At 39.9% G+C, this 18,424-nt stretch overlaps 1 protein-coding gene across 1 annotated transcript in view; it reads right to left on the minus strand.

Moving 5' to 3' along the window:
• The window catches only part of LOC141942001 (sodium/hydrogen exchanger 9B2-like), a 23,398-nt gene continuing 4,974 nt past the window's right edge, over positions 1-18,424 (minus strand). Inside the window, exons 3-12 of the mRNA XM_074864941.1 lie at positions 16,327-16,507; positions 14,657-14,827; positions 11,612-11,754; positions 9,653-9,780; positions 8,583-8,758; positions 7,943-8,049; positions 6,648-6,797; positions 4,212-4,320; positions 3,870-4,006; positions 1-2,895 (exon numbers count right to left, since the gene is read on the minus strand). Of these exons, the coding sequence (XP_074721042.1) occupies positions 2,656-2,895; positions 3,870-4,006; positions 4,212-4,320; positions 6,648-6,797; positions 7,943-8,049; positions 8,583-8,758; positions 9,653-9,780; positions 11,612-11,754; positions 14,657-14,827; positions 16,327-16,507 (1,542 nt within the window). The 3' untranslated portion in view covers positions 1-2,655. The remainder of the gene's footprint in view (positions 2,896-3,869; positions 4,007-4,211; positions 4,321-6,647; positions 6,798-7,942; positions 8,050-8,582; positions 8,759-9,652; positions 9,781-11,611; positions 11,755-14,656; positions 14,828-16,326; positions 16,508-18,424) is intronic.

An 18,424-nucleotide genomic window follows, 5' to 3' on the forward strand; every position in this document is an offset into this window, starting at 1 on the left:
AAGCTTCTACTCCTGTAAGTTTTACTCAAGTAGAATTAAACAGTCCCTGATGAACTGAACATCATATTCCCTCATCTTAGCAATGAGGTTTACAGACATTACAATTTCCAAATACAGTAACTTTCCAAATAACAATCATTTCCAAATACAATATTAACACTACCCCATTTAAGTAACCGAGCGCAAAGTACGCAGAACAGCCACAGAGGTCAGTGGCTGACACAATATCCACCAAGCACAAGACCCTAACTATCCATCAGTGCACAGTGTGAAAGCAACTTCCCTTCTGGTCAGGGGACAAACATGAACTGCACATTCCCCGAGGAAGCGGAGAGAACAGCAGTGTGTACAGTAAGAAAAATGTCGATGTTAGGGGAAAACTTACTGAAAAATTTCCTGGTATTTTTATCACTGTGCTGGAACTGCAGGCTATGAACCTTAACTATTTCTCAGGAAGCTTTCTTTTTGACTTGGGAGAGGAAGGCATATACAAAGCCACCCATACTGAGATGTAATTAATCCTCATACAGAGCCCTATGCAGACATTCTGCAAATAATACAGTTTCAGATAGTTTTCTTTTAAAAATATTTCAGTACATTTTTGTGTTGCATATTAAAAGTGTAAAACCTAAAAGAGAATTGATTAATTCTTACTTATTGATGCCAAAAATAGCTAGACTCAACAAATATATTCTACACAGTATCCTGTAAAATGAGTTCAGAGAACTGCAAGGTAGAAATCTGCAGGGAGGTGTTGTCCACCTTGATTACAGGCACAATCTAACATATTAAAAAGTAATAAAATAAAACTTCCAGTTTCTGAGGGATGCTGTACTGACTCTATGCCTCAGAAAGGAGCTGGGAATGACCTACTTGGAGCTAGTTACTTGTACAAAACCTGGCAGAGTAAGAAAGATTTGATGGTATCTGTCAATACTAAACCCTAACTGATACAAAGCTAAAGGCAAGAGCACGATTTTGATCAGCAGAGAGGTTTACTCCTGGCTTTAGGACAGTCAAGGAGAAGAGAAAGGAAACTCTTCTGGGAATGGGAAAATCAAATGTGAACTATATTGCAACTGACTGTGCAGGAGGCATCTATATTAAATAACATGAAAACCACATTTGAGCTTTTTGCTCCCCCTGGTGAAATGTTTTGGCAAGATATTAGACACGAGTATTGCCAGTCATTACCATGATCCACAGCCGCACACAACTTGTGTTTCTGGAAAGACCCACAGGATCTATGGGTACATGCTGAGGGTGCCAGCGCTGTGTCCTAAACACTGCTTCCTTGTGACACTTGCCTTCATACAGCAGCCTTTCTGAAGGCAGGTGGGAATACAGCTCCTCTCGCTTTCTACCTTCCCTCAGCACTGCATTTTCAAGGCTGTTCATTTAGAGTCTATTAGTTTTCTGCATCAGTCAGAGGGAAAAAATGCCTTGGCAATCTGAGAGGCCTCCACTCTCCACAGTCAATCCAGCCAGCCACCTCTTGGAAAAATGAGCACTAACTGGCTATATTTTTAGAAAATACCTGGTTTTCTTTGCTGCATTTATCCAAATGCAGACATGAGGAGGACCTGATCATGCCATTTTCTCAGCCTGATGTGTATTAACTTAGGACAAAGCAATCGGAGATCGTGGCCGACCCATGAATCTTGATTTAAGAAGAGGTCTGCTGCTATTGCTGAGCTCCCCAAAAGGAGCTGAGGAAGAAAGGGACAACTCATTGCCACCTTGGCATTGTTGCCCTGCCAGCAAACCCCACCGGAGAAGAGCTCTCCCTGCTGTCCTAGTGGCCAGCACCAGAACATAGCCACCCTCAGTGGCTGAAGAGCTGACTTTCCCTCCCTTGACATCATGTTGTGCAAAGGCTGAGGTACAGAGGTGCAGAAGCAGCCATCCCAATCCCATACAACCCTCGCCCAGTCCTTACAGCCTCCCCACAACCCTTACCCCATTTTCAAGCTCAGTCATTTTTTCTACCAGCACTAGCAACACCTGTGTTACCACAGTCTGTGATGGACCCAGCTGTCTCTTTCAGCACATAAGTGCCACTTGCTGTTTCTTGCTATGACCAGAGCTGACAGTCCTGTGAAGGCACAAAGGAGTGCATGAGCTGTGAGGAAGAGCAGCAATAGGAAAAGGCAAGTTTTGGAACCCAAATGAGGAAGGAGAGGGAATCGCCAACCCACGGCAGGACTCGTTCACTGTGTCAGGAGTCTCTTACTCAGAAGTTGCATTCTTTGAGCTGCTGAACTTGTCATCTCATGGCCCAGTTTCAACCATCAAGAAGTTATTCACATCAGTCTCCATTTTCTTCTGTTTATATTCCACCTCATGACTCCACTCCATGCCTGAACAATTCTGATCCTCTCCCTGGCCTCACACCCACACATTTCAAGTAACTGTTGACTGCTGACTTCCCAGTGACTCACTGCCTGGCCAGCCTATTCACTGTATGTTCAGCTATTGCATCTCTTAAGGCACCATCAACACATAAAAATATTTTATAAAACTCCACCAGAGCTGCTTTTAAAATAGCAGATGTAACATACTCATTTGGGTTTCCTCCAGAAAGATTACAGACTTGCTGTGTTTACTCAACAGAAGTGTAAGGGCTGAAGCACCACATTCCTGTAGACGTCTGCCTTACGAAGGTTCACAGGCCTCTGCCTCTTCTCCAACCTCAGCACCTTCCTCATCCTCCTTGCTATTTGTCTGAGCCTTCTGCAGAAGTCTGGGCCCTGCCAAGCCAATAACCAGGGCTCCAATTGGAGCAGTGATCAAGATAGCTAAGAAAGCTACTGTCAGCACATCCATTCCATACTTTTCCAGTTGCTCATCCTGATGACTTCTTGCTGTATCCAGGGCAAGGGAACCTATTGCAGCCTGCAGGAAAGAAAACATTGCTCAGATGGTGCAGGTAACCTTTAGCACTGAAAGAAGAAAAAAAGGGACTAATCATCAGTCAACATTTAAAATAAATTTGACATTTTTAGTACATTCAACCCATTTGTTTCTAGGCAGTACATAGAAAAGTAAATGTTGTATTACACCTATGAGAACAATTTTCACTTGGCTACACATCGAATTTCCTAAGCTAATGAGTTTATCTGTGTGGTTCCCTCCTGTGAGGAACATTGCTTAGCTGCCATCTTATTCGCATTTCTGTAGAATGTGTGATTAATGAAACGGGCCAGTATACTGCCTATTGCAGCTGTTAAAATGCCACACTTTGAAAATGTGTCCTGACAGCAGTCAACTAGTAGCAGCTTCTGAAAATTTAGTTCACAAATCTTGCAATAATCCTTGCTTGTTTAGATTATTAACTTTTGTTTGCAAGTAATCATGCTATTGAGGCAAAGTCTACATGACTTAACAATCACTGAAATAAAGGAGCAGGAATGCAGTCAGCCTGAGGGTTTTCTAGGTGTCAGAGTACCCCTTACCAAATAACCACAAACTGAAAACCCATTTTGAGCCTCTGGTGTGACTGTCCCTGCAGACACATCATGTATAAGAGGGAAATGCTTTTACCTTTGTTTTGGGAGTTCTCAGAATCTGTATGTAAAGGCACAGTAATCTGCAGTAGCTGAGAAATAGTTAAACTTCCTGTGATATATGTACAATTCGTTGTCATTATTAAGAGTACAACCCAGGATGCAAGCAAAACACCTTCACGTAGAAGGCTCTCCATGCGCTTTTCAAGCAGGCTTAGCATGGTTTAGAATATGAACTGTCCATACACTACGCTGCTGGTATTTAGCCTGATCCTCTCCCTGTTTACTGCCATGCTAGCTGTGAGAAGCTTTGCTAAGGACAACAGATTTAGCCTGGAATGAAAGCGATGTTGGACTGTTTACCTGGACAGTGGCTTTGGGAATCCATGCCAATGAGACAAATACTTTCTCCTTGAAATTAAACCCAGCAAAACACACCATCAGGAACGTTGCTATGATTCGCACAACTAGGGCAATGCTTAATGTAGCAACACAGAGCCCTGCAACAAAGATAAACAATTCTCAGTACTTTTGTGCATAGGTGCCTGAGGGGAATAAGCCTCCTAAAACTGTACAGTGGGGTTGGGTTTTGGGTTTGGTTTTTTTTGGGGGGGGGTCAGCCATAGTCTGCTTTGCTTTAGTTTTCTTTATAGAGATTCTCTGGAAGCCAGTAGTGAAAGCTGGATAATTAGGGAATGATCTTACCAACAGTTTCAGGCCTAAGAGACGTAACAGATACTTCCGCTCCAATTAAACCAAAAAGAAAAGGTTGAAAGATATTCCATGCAATTGCAACAATTTTTTCTACTTCTCTCTGCAATAAAAACAAAAAGGATCTGTAAATTCCCCAAAATATGGCCAAGTAGACACAACATTTAATTAATCAAAGGACAAAACGTATCCTAGGAAAATATATCCTAAAGATTGTCCAGAATTGCTCCTCCTTCTTTGACCTAATACTAAAAGATTCAAAATCAGTTGCTCACCATTCAAAGGTCAGAGTGTGTCTAGCTCTGCCAGTAAATAAATGCTTGCTATCTCAAGAAGTGGTATAAAAATCGCTGATGTTTGAACAGTAACAAAGCAGTCTGCAGACAAGAGGAGAAAAATAAAGCATAGGTGATTTTTAGTATTGAGGAAGATGTAATTTGAACAGCTTTGCCATGAAGTTTCTGATCCTTTGGGAACTGCATGCTTAAAGGTGTTCTTCCATTTGTATCTGAGCAGAGTCAAACCCTCAAAAGTCTCAGTCATGACATAACTCTGCTCGTGCTGCATTCAGTTAGAGGCCTGTCTCCATGTGAGCAGGAGCAAAGTTAGACCAAGCAAGTCTGAAATCCCATACTAGTAAGAAGTGTTGAACTTTCCAGTGTGATGTACTGTATAAGGGAAAGCCATCTTTTTGCCTTGTGCTTGAACTTTACACCTAACAATTTTCCTAAAACAACTGCTGCCAGGATAAACAGGAATCTTCCACTTCTGCGAAAAGGTACACATAGCATATCTAGTAGCACTTCTTTTTTATTTAAGTGGGTTCTACATTAACAAATGAACCTTCAGGCTGGAGTGTGTGGAAAATACAAGTGCAGTGCTCTGTCACTTAATAATCAATCCAGGGCCTAGACATGTCCTGTCCTTGGTGTTCTCTCTGGGATTGATCCTGCAACTTTCTTGTTCTTCAGTCAATGGAATGGTAGACGACCGTAATACAAAAACATCTAACCTTAGAGAGAAGGAGGTGGAAATACACAGACTTCTAAATGTTTCCCGTTGTTTGCCTCATTTCTCCTTGTTATCTCACCCTTTTCTTGTTTTGGCAAAAAAATAACTCTCTTTACAGATGTTAGCATTATTTCAGTCTGTTTACTGCCCATTTAATTGTTCTAGCAATAAGTACCATCTTCCTTGTTCTCTGTGGACAGTATGTGCCAAGTGACTTCCACCAGGGACAGTAGGAGGCCGTGGCCTTTGAGAAGCTCAGCAGGAAAACCTTGGTAATATATTGAGTATAGAGTATGCAGACATCTCGAACTGTATCTGATAAAAAAGAGCTAAGGCATTTGAAATCAACATCCTTAAGGCCAAGAAGCTTCATTCACTGATCAAAAGAACTTAAACTAAGCATTTATAGACTGCATATACTCTGTCCAGGTCCTTCCTCCTGAAATGGTTTAAAAGCTTTTCAACAGAGAGCTTTATCAGTTGTAATGTCCTTAAGTAGTTAAGCCCCAAGATGAGTTTTTCTTCTTTTAAAATTGGACAACAATGTAACGCTTTAAATAGAACCCATGGTTTTTCATTGTTTTAACAAACCTTAAGATCTTACTGAAGTCAGGGTCTAGATGGGGATAATAATGTGGACTCTGCTATATCTGATCCCCTTTCCTTTCTTCTTCTCCCCTTCTCCTACTGCATGTTGCAAGGCTACAGCTGTGGAGAGAAAGATGCCCTTAAAACATTAAGTGTAGATGGTATCAAGCAAAAGAGGCAGTGAGACATGCCAAGGTACAGAAATGCAGCGGGGCAGCAACAGTAAGAGGAAGCACGCATAGTAGCTAAGAGAAAGTGACTAATAAGCAGTCTTCTGTATGGTTTTTGTATGGCCTTATATCACCATCTATTGTGGGCCCCCTGCTTTCTGATTTATCCAGAATACACTTGCTGAGATTTGGGAAAGATGAGAGAGGATGGTTAATTACTGTTTTCCATTTCAGCCCCCCCCAAACCATAGGGAACAAACCCTCAGGGTTTTCAGGCCGTGTGCACAACTGTTTGTAAATTTTACCATAAAGTGACTGTGTAAGGTCACAGACACTCACAGAGCTGGGACATAAAGCTTTGCATTCCTAGTCGAGTGCTTTGACAACTAAATCTCCTTTACATGGCTTAAGATGTCTAAGAAAAGCTTGTGAGCATTTCTCTGTCAGTATGTTAGGCTCTGTATCAATATATATTCACATACATGGTAACTTTCTGTCACGTTAAATGTTAAAGACTTCCAAAATAAACATAGAAATCTTTTTTAATCCATACACCCCCTAAAGCTTCATAAATGCATCATTACCACTACTGACAGAAATTCAGACTCCTGTACATTCAAAGGAGTTTAGCTATGATATGCTTCGTTATGTAAACATTCACCTTTTCATCAGACCATCCCACACCTGCAACAAAAGCTAAGACTAATGTGCAGAGCCCTCCTGATCCAGGAAAGCCAAAGTAGATGCTGCCAAAAACAGCAAACATGGACAGGGCAAGTACAAAATACGATCTCTTCCATGCCAGAGATGCCTGCAGCCAGAGACAAACAAAAAAAGAAATTTCTTTTAGAAATGGAGGAAAAAGGTTACTTCTGTTGATTTTGAAAATAAAAATTGCCATTAACCATTGTGAAAGAATCGAACCTTTCAAGTGAGCGCTGAACTGCTTAGTTGAGTTGAGGGGTTTTTTTGGACATTAATTCCTAAGAAATTTAAATTTTGGAAATTTAGTATTTTTTCCCTCTGCCCATCCAAAATCTTATCGCCAACAGGCTTTTTGTATCACAAAGAACATGATGCTCTATTGTAACAGCTCTGCTTCAACGCTTTGATAACAGGATTTTCTCCTTGTGCAGTCAAGTACTAGAACAGTTTAGCCAAGGAGAGGTGAAATCCTTGCCACTAGATGTTTTCAAGGACAAGTCAAATGTTTGCCAGGGACAGTCTAGTTTTATTTGATCCAATCTCACAGCAGACAGTTATATCTCTGCCATTGTTCCCCATTTCTATTTATCTATTTACGTCCTGATCGCACTTCTTACGTTATTTAATAAGAAGAAAATGTGGTCCCATGAGGGCAATAGATGCTTTGCAAATTGATTTCAGTAGTCCAGAATATACCTACTTTCTTCCACAATTTTCTGTTCACTTAATAGCCCCTTGATTGTAAATTAATCTACCACTTTATATGTTTAATTTTTATTGAAAGTAACACACTCTAATTAGTGCTAATGATACACCCAATCACTTAAAGGCTACAATCTGTCTGCTTTACTTGTTTTTAATCTTAGGCCTGCGGGAAACATCTCATAGAAGTAAATGTGTCACACACCAATCTAACTGATGATTATTTTACTGTCTGAAATGGGTATAAGACCCTTTCTCCTTTACTTGTGGACATTTCTACCACCTTCAGCAAGAGCAGGATGTTAGCTGGGTTCCAAACTCTGCATCAGGAAGGACTATGAGATCATACATTGTTATTGTTGCAGTAAACAAGTAATCACCTATAAAACACATCCTCACTTGACAGACTTTGTAACTTGGAAGCTGTTAGCGCTGTACACAGCTTTCCCCAAAACCAGCTTCACATGAAGCTTGGAAATGAATAACTTAAGAACATAATCCCTTAGCAAAGATTCTCTATTTTACAAGGTTTTTTTACTGGGTTTTTACCTGATCATGGCTTGGGAAATAGCGAACAAACATTCCCAGAATCCCCCCAGCTGCTATGCCAACAGCAACCTCCAGCACTCCACGGAGCACATTGTACAGAGTAGAACCTATTTGGCAAAAGAAAAATGGGTTCAGTAAGCCATACGCAGACCCTTCACATACAAACCACACCGTAGACCTACAAGGGTGATTCCAGACAGTGTCCGCTTTAAATTACTTGGGGGCAAAGGGGTTCAGGAGGGAACCTATGCGCCTGAAAGAACTGGATAGTGCAACATTCTCTCTCTGAAAGCTCATGCCAAGGAAGTGTGCCAGAGAAGCCAGGGAAAGAGCCACTGTGAGAACAGTGCCAAACCCAGGGAAATTTGAAAGCATTATGCTGGGCATGCAGGGACCAGACTTGGCAGCTAGACAGGGAAAAATGTTCTCTGAAAGTTGCTGTGACCCACAACTCAGAGCAGACAATGTTACACCAAGACTTCTGATGATGGGTAATTTTCCTCTCAATATTCAAGTCCATACATGAACTTTACAAGAAAATGTCATTACGTTACAAACCAGTCAGTCATAACAGAGCACACATTCTTCAAAATATCACTGTCTGTTCTGGATTTCACCACGTAGAGATTAAGCAGCATACCGGAAGAGAAAGCCATCCCAAGGCAAGTGTTGAAGCCTGTGATAGCCATAATGTCATCAATGCTGCCAGCTGCCATTAGCAAAGTTGGGACACCTTTCTCCACCCCATATCCCCCAGCTTGCAAAATCAGCATTGAGGGAACCACCACAGCAGGGGAGACTGCACCTAGAACAAAACTGAAAACACAGAGGTTCAGCCTCTCTTAAAAAGAAAGCACTGAACTAAAAAACTTCAAAATGTTCTGACCCCAATTCTCTTAAAGTATAAATAAACAGACCTTTACGTAAGGTATTACCTTTCCCTGCTAATTACAAGCAGGGATATTTCTATACAGATCTGCAATCAGCTCTGACTTCCTGCCCAACTCAAGAGTATTAAAAGTAAAGGGCTCCACAGACTAAGACTTAAGTCAACACTGCAGGTCAGTTATGCTCCCTGATACATGCCTTGATTGCTCCATTTAGGAACCTGGTCTAAACACGCTTATGACTCAGTAGCCCAGTTCCTCATAAAACTCAGCGTGTGGCAGAGAAGAAGTTCATCCATCTTGCTCCAGTATGTGTCCAGACCAAGTCCACCAGTTTAGATAGAACTAGCTGGAAAAGGTTTCTTCTTCAAGGATATTACTCCAGAATATAACATGCCATATCCTCATCCTTGACTTGTGACAGGAAGACTGTCGCACATGCATCTCTCTACGAGGAAATTGTGAATTCCAGCATGAAGATTCTCCAAATTGTGGTATCATTTTCTGTCCCTAAATGCCCCCTGTGCTGTGGTAAAAGACTCGGGGATTGCACCATCCTTCCTGCTTCTTCAAGTGTTCAGATCACGAACACAGAAGGGTAATGATGCAAGCACTCCTCCACAGCCTGGAAATGTGACCTTTAAATTAGCCACAGAGCCAGACACGAATGGTAAGCAAACAACCACATGGGCTAAGCAGAGCTTCCTAACTTGCATTAAACTGAGGTCTCTAGTTGGCATGGAGAACTAACTGCTCTTGGATCATTTAACTGTAGCATGAAAATAGGCACCTTTGTCATACAAGAGAAAAGAGAATACGTTACCCTAATATAAATCCCCATTGCCATGGCAAATGCATGAACAAGTAGGCAAGAACAGCAGCTGTGCATGTTTCTGAGATGCACGGTCCAAAAGAAAGCCGTAAACAGACTGCTTTGAGCTTCTTAAGAGCCTGCAATATACAAGCACATTCAGACATTAGTATCGGTACCCCTCTGAGCTGCAGTACAGGATGTGACAGCTTTACATGGCACAATTGGCTTTGGATAAAAAACTCCAAGTGTGGCAGTGAAACTCACTGAATCTTGGTTCAGCAAGGTTTTGGAATGTCACAGGAAGGAGTGGCAGAAAATTCTGTTTGGCTTCTTGTGCAGAGCAAACTAAATGTGAGAGAGCAGAGATCCATTTGAAAACTGCACCCTCAACACAGCTGACCGACTTACTCACAGCTACTTGAGGTCATTTGCTCCACCCACAAAAGATTTTGCTATGATCCCACAAGTTACACAAGCATCCCCAAAAAATTACCTCAAAATCCAGGAACAAATAATGAAAAGTCACAGAACTCCATAAACTTGGCACAAGGAGCCAACCATCTCTTTCAGCTGTCTTTCACTTGATATCCAGAGCACATTAAGTTCCATTTGGCTCAGCAACTTCTATTCAAAAATGTCTCTAAAACAGAGTATTTGCTTGCAATGGCTGCCTTTAAAAGCTAGTCACCAACATGACTCTGCTAGAACAGGTCCCCAGTTTTGACATGGGGGAAAAAAATAAAAAAATTAGTGAGTTGCACTTTTTACCAGCACAGTTTATCCCAGCATAATTAGGGCTGAGAATCACCAGAGCAACTGACATCTCTGTCTTCACAGATTCAATTACATGAGCAACAATTGTAACTGCATCAAAGCATTGCTACATACAGAGTTCAAATGACAGTTTCGATTGCTACATGGGAGAAAAATGACCCAAAGATCAAGTTCCCTTGGCAAAAAGAGCTGTCATGGAATAGAAGGAAAAGTGATCTCACAGAACTGAGCATGCAAGCTGCGTGTGACAACACAGAGTCCATGATCATATAAGCTTCAATGTCTTGGAAAAAGAGATGATTGTAATCTAGGAAACCAGGCATTTTTCAAGAATGACAAAACCCTATTTTCCTAAATGTCTGAAGCACTGGCAACTTCCTAGTTTTTCTCTGTTAAGAAAAATCAGTTTAGTTGTTCTGAACTAGCTATGCTTGACCTTAGTTTTAGATAAACTTTAAGTGGTCCCTGAAACTTAAACAGATAGGGGCCAATATGTTACAGCTTTATTTCAGGTTATTTTTGATCAAGCAAAACCTTGTCCTCATTAATTTATGGAACATCACGTTTCACAGTGTGCAGACGAAGACTAGTTTTTTGTTCACAGGAGCATTATGGGCTTCATTGGGATATGAAGCATTGCTTCTGTAATGCAGCAGGACTCATCTTTGCAATTAATACATTTGCATTAAAATGGCGATGATTCAAAAAGAAAAGAGTAAAAAAGACACACAGATTTGGATTTTTTGGCTGGTTGGGTTTTTCTGATTTGCGTCAACACAAGGAACATTCTTTTTCAAGGATTGGGGATCCCTTCCATTACTTGTTTTAGTTTGTCAGTGTAAACTGACAGGGAGTTTGTCAGGGAGTGAAAACTCTTTCTGACAGACCATGATGGAGCATGTATCCTCAAGATGTTCTGCTCACAAAATTCAGGAAATTTATTTAAGGCGAGGGAGAAAATAGTCATAAAATCAGTTTCCTTCAGGTATTTTTTGGATTGCTCGCCTACTCTCCAAATCCAACTGCTAATATTAATGTACATATGACTATACAATAGAAACTCTGCTTTCTGTAATAATCTAATTTGCAGATTCTTTAAGGCTGAACAGTTCAATATTTTTAACAGAACCAATTATTCAGATTTTTTTGAGGGCTGTTGTATACTTTGCCTCAGACAAATGGCTGGTGCCATACCTTTGGATCCAGGCCGAGTCCTGCTCGGGTCAAGATAATTGACAGAGCAATATTCCTCAGTGCAGCAGACCAGCGCAGGTTTATCTGGACAATGTCGCTAATGAATGGGGTATTTCGGATGAGGAAACCAGCAAGTAGCATCCCTTAAATGAAAGCAAACAGGCTCCTGTCAAATGATTTGTTTTTATTGCACAACAAAAGCTTGCATAGCATTCTTAAAAATAGACACCATATTATGTATTTATGAGAGACAAAGAAACAATTCATGCTCTGAATTATTAGCCATGTTTTAACAATGGGGACAGAGGCATGGAAAGAGAGAGACATGTTTAAAGCAATAAAAGTGGCCAAAGAACAAACCAGGTCACCAATGAATAAACCCGCAGGATGCTGACACCTAGCTTTAATGCAAGTCAACAGAATTCAGCTCTGTTCACCAGGTGCAGGTCATACTTACCATAAGCAAAACCACCTCTGCATCCTTAAAGATATTTTTCTTGTTAGCTTGTTTGACCATGAAAAGAGGAAGATCATTTAGTATCGTGTATTTATCTCGGAAGTTGGAAATTGTTAAAAATACTCTTAGGTGTAAGAAGGTTAAGGTTTAGACTGGATATTAGGAAGTATTTCTTTACAGAACGGGTTGTTAGGTTTTGGAATGGGGTTAGGTTTTGGAGTCGGGTTGACATAGCACTTAGGGATATGGTGTAGTTGAGAACACTCAGTGTTAGGTTAATGGTTGGACTGGATGATCTTCAAGGTCTTTTCCAACCTAGATGATTCTGTGATTCTGTGAAAAGCAGGTATCACAGGAACCATGATGTTGAGTTCATTGGGAAATATAATTTAAAACAGCTAATCGTGGACTAACTTAGACATTTTAAAATGCTCTGGCAACATGACTTTTACGCAGAGGGGAAAAAAAGTGAGAAAAAAATCAGGAACTTGGTCTTATCCTCTATTTGAGCTACCTGCAAGATCCAACCTTTTGCAAATATTAGCAAAACTGTCTAATCAGAGACTTCCTGTAAAGCTATCAGAACTGTAGTTCTGGAAGGATACAGAAAAGTACAGTAAAGTTCACTTTAAATATAGTTCTGCAACGATTCATTGTAGGTCCTGATGATTCAAAGATACATTTCTGTGACATAATTTTATATTAGCCTCGTTAAGAAACAGGAAACCAAAAAAGAGAAAATGTAAACAAACACTGTGCTCAGGTTGGTCCCAGCTTGGTGTGAGCCTTACCTGTGAACTTGATTTGATCTGGAACACACTAAACTTTCAGACATTGCTCTTCCCACCACCTCTCAGAAAAAAACAGTGGGATAATTACTCTGCGGTACCTCATGACAATTATATCAGGCTAGCATAACGATCACATGCTCTTTGCAATGTTTGCATGAGGTCCAAGTCACTGGAGCTACCCTGATCTAGAAATCTACCTAACAAAGCAAAAAACTCCACCTCAAATCTTCATTGTTCTGCTCCATGTTGCCTGCTGCAGAAACCTCCCTGCAATGTATACCTAAAATACACTGTGTGACTGGTTCAGGAGCAATTTCATTCCTTTTTTCCTGAGACAGAGGCTCACTATAAAGTGCTTAAGTGCTCAGCCAGCCACATTACGCTCAACTGCACCTAGCACAAGTGGATTAAAGGCATTTAAGAGTACAAGATTTGTATTTTTAGTGTAAAAAAGAATATTCAAAGATATTGTGTATCTCTTCTTCCGATTTGTAGATTTCTCCAATTTTTCTCAAAGGCTGGGGATCTGAACAATGAACTCTGTCCTAAGCAACTCAACAGGCATGTGCTGTCACGCTTAAGTTTCTGTTGTTCATTATTACCTGTCTGACAAGCAGTTTCATGCCTAACTCATAACTCTTAGATACAGACGTAATTAAAAATAAGCAGAATCCAAATGGTCAGAAACAACTGGTTTTTTTTAAGGGGGGTGTTTACTTAGAAAGGGCAGACTTCCTGTGCATTACATTCTGTATTCATATTATTGCAGGCATGCATGCTATATGCAAAATTTCCCTCCCTCTCATTTGAATTTTTTCTTGCTCGTGAAACTAAGCAGTGCAAGAACACACGTGCTGCCTGGATGGAGCCGTGTACGAAGCTATCGAGCCCTTCTGTAAGCAGTGCTACTGCGTGAGGCACACCACCAGCTATGCAGGTTACAAAATCACATCCGTGAACTACAGGCAGGTATTTGTAGCCCGCTCTGCCATGAAGTTTTACTGTCAGCTGCTTTACTCACTTCTGCGCTAAGCCTAAGGGGGCAGTGTATACAGCTGGTGAGAAGAACCTGGAGCTTCATTTCTCAATTTTGTTGACATTACAGCACTTCAAAATATTGTACTGATCTAACCAAAACCTCATCTAGAAAAGAAGTCTGAAAAAGTTCTGATGATGTCAGAATCAATGTAATTTTCATCTCCTACTTCTATTTTGCATTTTTATGTAAAATAAAATATGATGTTGATGTGAAAAACAGTGTTATAATTGATACTCCTTGTAGTGAATTTCTCAGGTTTCAGTTATCTTGAGATAAAGGAAGAAGAAAGAAATTGATCTGGATTACCAGTAGTAGGAAATTCCTGTAGTGTTTTCTTTGGAAGACATTTTCGTTGTGTGAGACACATGCGGAACAGTTCAGCAATAATTTCCTCATGAACTAATTATTCTACTGTAAAAGGAGGTCTAGATTAAGACTCCTGTTTAGGGATATTTTAAGTAACTCTGACAGAGGGGACTGAAGGACAATAACCTTTGAATCTGTAGGCATACAGTTCTCTGTCCCCCAAAGAATTAAGAGGAGAGCCTTAGTAACACACAGGAAATTTCACTTGAACCAGTTTGGAGAATTTTGCACCTTCTCAGAGAGGAGCAGATAAAAGTCACTTGGAAAAGCTACAGAATTTGAGCGTGATGCAGTCTGCTTGTTCCCAATGCAAACATCCCTAGCATGCAGATACTACTTGACAGTTTAAACAACACAAATATGCAGGAAGAAAAGAAGGAAGGATATCTTACCCAGAAGAGCAGGGAGAGGGGGTAGTGCTCGTATTTTAATGAATCCAAAAATTTTACCTCCAATGACAGCAAAAAAATAAAGAAAGAGAATTCCAAACAGATTTCCACCTGGGAGACACTCAGTCCCAGTGATGGACCAAACCACAGCCCAAACCAGGATCACGATTACAACTGAAACAAAACAAGAAATATTCATATTTCATCATCTCTCAGGGACGACTTTGTTTGCTATTAGATCACATTTGTTTTTCTACTAATGCAAAAGGTACCATGACTTTCAGCAATAAAATCACTTACCTTAAAAATCAGGTTTTTGCATTAGTAGAAAATGTGTTTAACTTCTGATGCTCCCTAAACTGATCTGATTTTATAGATGCTAAGATACTTCAAAAAATGGTAACAGGAACATCATTAGCGACCAAAAAGTACTGAGTGACCCTTGGGCCACTGTGGAAAGCACTAAACAGGTCCCAAACTTAAAGCAAAGACTTTCACTAACTTATCTTGCATTTGCTTATCTTCCTTCAGTTACTTCAGAATTGCAGTAAGAACCTGCTGCTCTACAGCCTGGCACATCTTCAAGCTAATGACTGCAGCTCCAGTCCAATTTTTAAAGGAATTTAAGTAAATCTTTTTGGCTGGATGTGCTTGTGCAATATATTGCCATCCTTGGGGAAAAAAAATCTGAAGAAGGTCATGTCTCTGGACAGCCTGAAGTAGTACAGATACCTCCCTCGATACAGCAGTCAAAGAGGATAATACACAAGGGAAAAAAAATCACCTGAAAAATATTATGAGAACATTAAGTGAAAATATTATAAAATCTGTGAAAATATTATCCTCCTTCCAGGTTCCCAAATCTGTTCCTACAGTTATCCAACAAGAACAGACATACATAGATATAAAAGCAGAAGACTGAAGGATAGGAAAAAATGTGTTGAACAAATCCCTCTTCTCATAATCATAAGAAGATGTTAGCATTTTCAGATCGGATTTTTCTTAATCTTATTTGAGGGTGACAGGTGGCAAAGGGAAAACCAGTAGATTTCCAAACATAAAAGCCTAAGGATCCCAAGTGAGAGAGAATGAAGGCTGTGGAAGCAGTCACAAGCACAGGAAGTGTATTTTGTTAGGAAAAGTCTGAAATAACTGGTTAGCCAGGCACTCCCTCTGTGAGACTTCAGTGTAGGGCAAATCTTAAACAGAATGGGTCAGTTTGCCTTATCGTTAGGATTCTTGGCTTTGCAAGCCTGAGGTATTAAGGAACAAAAGAAGGTATCACTGCAAAGTCTCAGATTTGTTGTCTTAATTCAACAAAAAGCCATTCAGCCTGCCAAACATACCACTGTGTTTGTAATCATCTTAGTGCTTTCACACCAAAACAAACTATCGAGACGAGAATTAGGAGGTCTTTCTTCTGATGAAAACAATTTGATATGCAAAAACATACCTACTATGTTAAACACAGAAGAGAGGTTGGAGGAACAAAAACTATACATTCAAATCTTTGTTTCACCTCATATTTTTCTTCTGCTAAAACACTGAAACAAAAGTGTGATACATTAAAACATAGCCACTTCTCTTCATTATTTTCAAGGACAATGGACAGATATCATCACATCCAGAGAAACAAGTATTTGCCATTTCTCATTTTAATTTTTCTTACATACCATTTGTCACTGTTTGGGCCAGTAAACCCTGAGGAGGACAAGTAAATATTTGTCTCCATGTTCTTGCAGGTATTGAAGACCCTGCTACTGGTTCCGGAAGTTGCTGAGCACGATTCAAGAGAGCAGTTTCTTCTGTTTGTATATTCCCATCAGTACCTTTGGCACCTACTGTTGGTCCCTCCTGAATGAAAACAATGAGACTCTCTCAGAAGTGGCATGTTTGAAGTAGTGTACAAGACCCAAAATCAGCTGCAATGCACTAGATCCACACTGTCTACAGTTGACATTAACAGCTTTGGAGTAAATTGGGAGTTTTTGGTTATGTGTCTGTTTTCACACGGCACAAAGAACTGCATATAAGAGACTGCAGGACATCTGCCTTCTTATCAGCAACTAACAGGACTACCGTCACAATACAAATAGCACCCGTTCACAGCAACAATATCAGCATATCTGATGAAGAAACAACATTAACAGGCCAGGTTCACCTTATCTTGTATACATGCTAAATATTTATTAATATTTTCTACAATTTTATAAGGTTCTGCTTCCAGGCTAGATTTTGCAATACAGTGCACGACTAGCATCATTCCAGTGAGACAAGTGTCTTTAATATAATTCCTAAAAAACTTCTGTTGCAACACCTTGAACCAAAATAACAAAACCTACTCATGATTAGACAAAGATGAAAGAAACAGAACAGTTGACCAGTGCAAGCATTACTCACATGATCCATTGCTGGAAGGCTCAAGCTGGTAAGTCAAGGTAGAGATGGAGAGATACTACCCTGGGAGTTACTTCCTTGAAGAATGATTCCCTGAAGCTGTTCTCTTATACTGATCCATCTACTTATCCATATTCATAGCCAAAGCACTTTTTGACCATTTTTGGGTATGTGTCTCACTTCATTTTAGGGTCCTTATTTTTGACAAGTTAATCATCTACCTTCTGATTATTCACCTTCATGTCAGCTCATTGTCATAGCATAGACATGGAATTCTTGCCTATACTGTGGTTTGGCCCTCCTCCAGTAACAGTTCCACATTTCTGATTATTTTTCTGTCTCATCTCTCTCTCTCTCTCTAGATAGATATATATATCCCTTACTCAGAGTCACAGTTGGAACACAAATCTTGTGAGCTTTCAGCATGGAGTTACTTGCTTATCTACACTGTGATTCTGTGATCACCAGCTACCCATGTGTATAAAGATATGCCATACAGTACTTACTTTTACAGTCAATACTATATGTTTACTCTAAAGTGCCTTTTATGTTAAGAATTTTATTCTTGCATTTACTGCATATCTTTTTTAAAGCCATAGAAGTTTCCAATAACACTGGAAATATACATACAGAAATTTAAAACTGTGAGGTTTTTCTATTTTTATTAGATAAGAAAAGGAAGACATGCATGAACAACTTTCAGCAAGTGGACCAACAGGCACAATTTGAAAGCAAAGAAGCAATCTTAAGTCCACGTAATTCTCTTCCATAGCTGATTATAAAACATACGCTGATGCATTTTCCACTTCAAGCTGAAATTGCAACCACTGATTTCCAGCAATCCAACGTACTACAGATTTTTAAAAGCTGAACATTTGTTAATTGTAAGAAATTCCCAGTGAGGAGATTTCTCTTTGTACTCCCTTCAGATGTAGGGATTTTAACAGATGTAGGAAGAAAAAGGAAAGGGAGGATTCCCTCTTATGAAAATTGTACCTTGAGATCCGAATTAATTACCTCACTTTGCTCATGCATGGGAATCATGCCATTTCTCTCACATACTGATGGCTCAGAATCTTCATTGTCATTTACAATATTCTCTTTTACCATTGTTGCAAATCTAAGGAAAGCAGTAAACAGAAAACTTAGAGAGAAGCAAAAATACTATTTTCCAGATAGAAGACTTCTCAGATGTTGTCTCCTTCCCCATAGATCAGGCGAAAAAACTCTCACAACCCAATTTGGAATTTAATGGTTTTTGCATGCCTGTGTATGCTGTATGTAAGAACAAGAGATAGAAACTAACAGAAGAACAGTATCAAGTTTACAAAGTCAAGCACTAAAAAAAAAAATTTTAAAAATCAGTTTTAGAAT

The sequence above is a fragment of the Strix uralensis genome, chromosome 4 (genome assembly GCF_047716275.1).
Source record: "Strix uralensis isolate ZFMK-TIS-50842 chromosome 4, bStrUra1, whole genome shotgun sequence".
NCBI lineage: Eukaryota > Metazoa > Chordata > Aves > Strigiformes > Strigidae > Strix > Strix uralensis.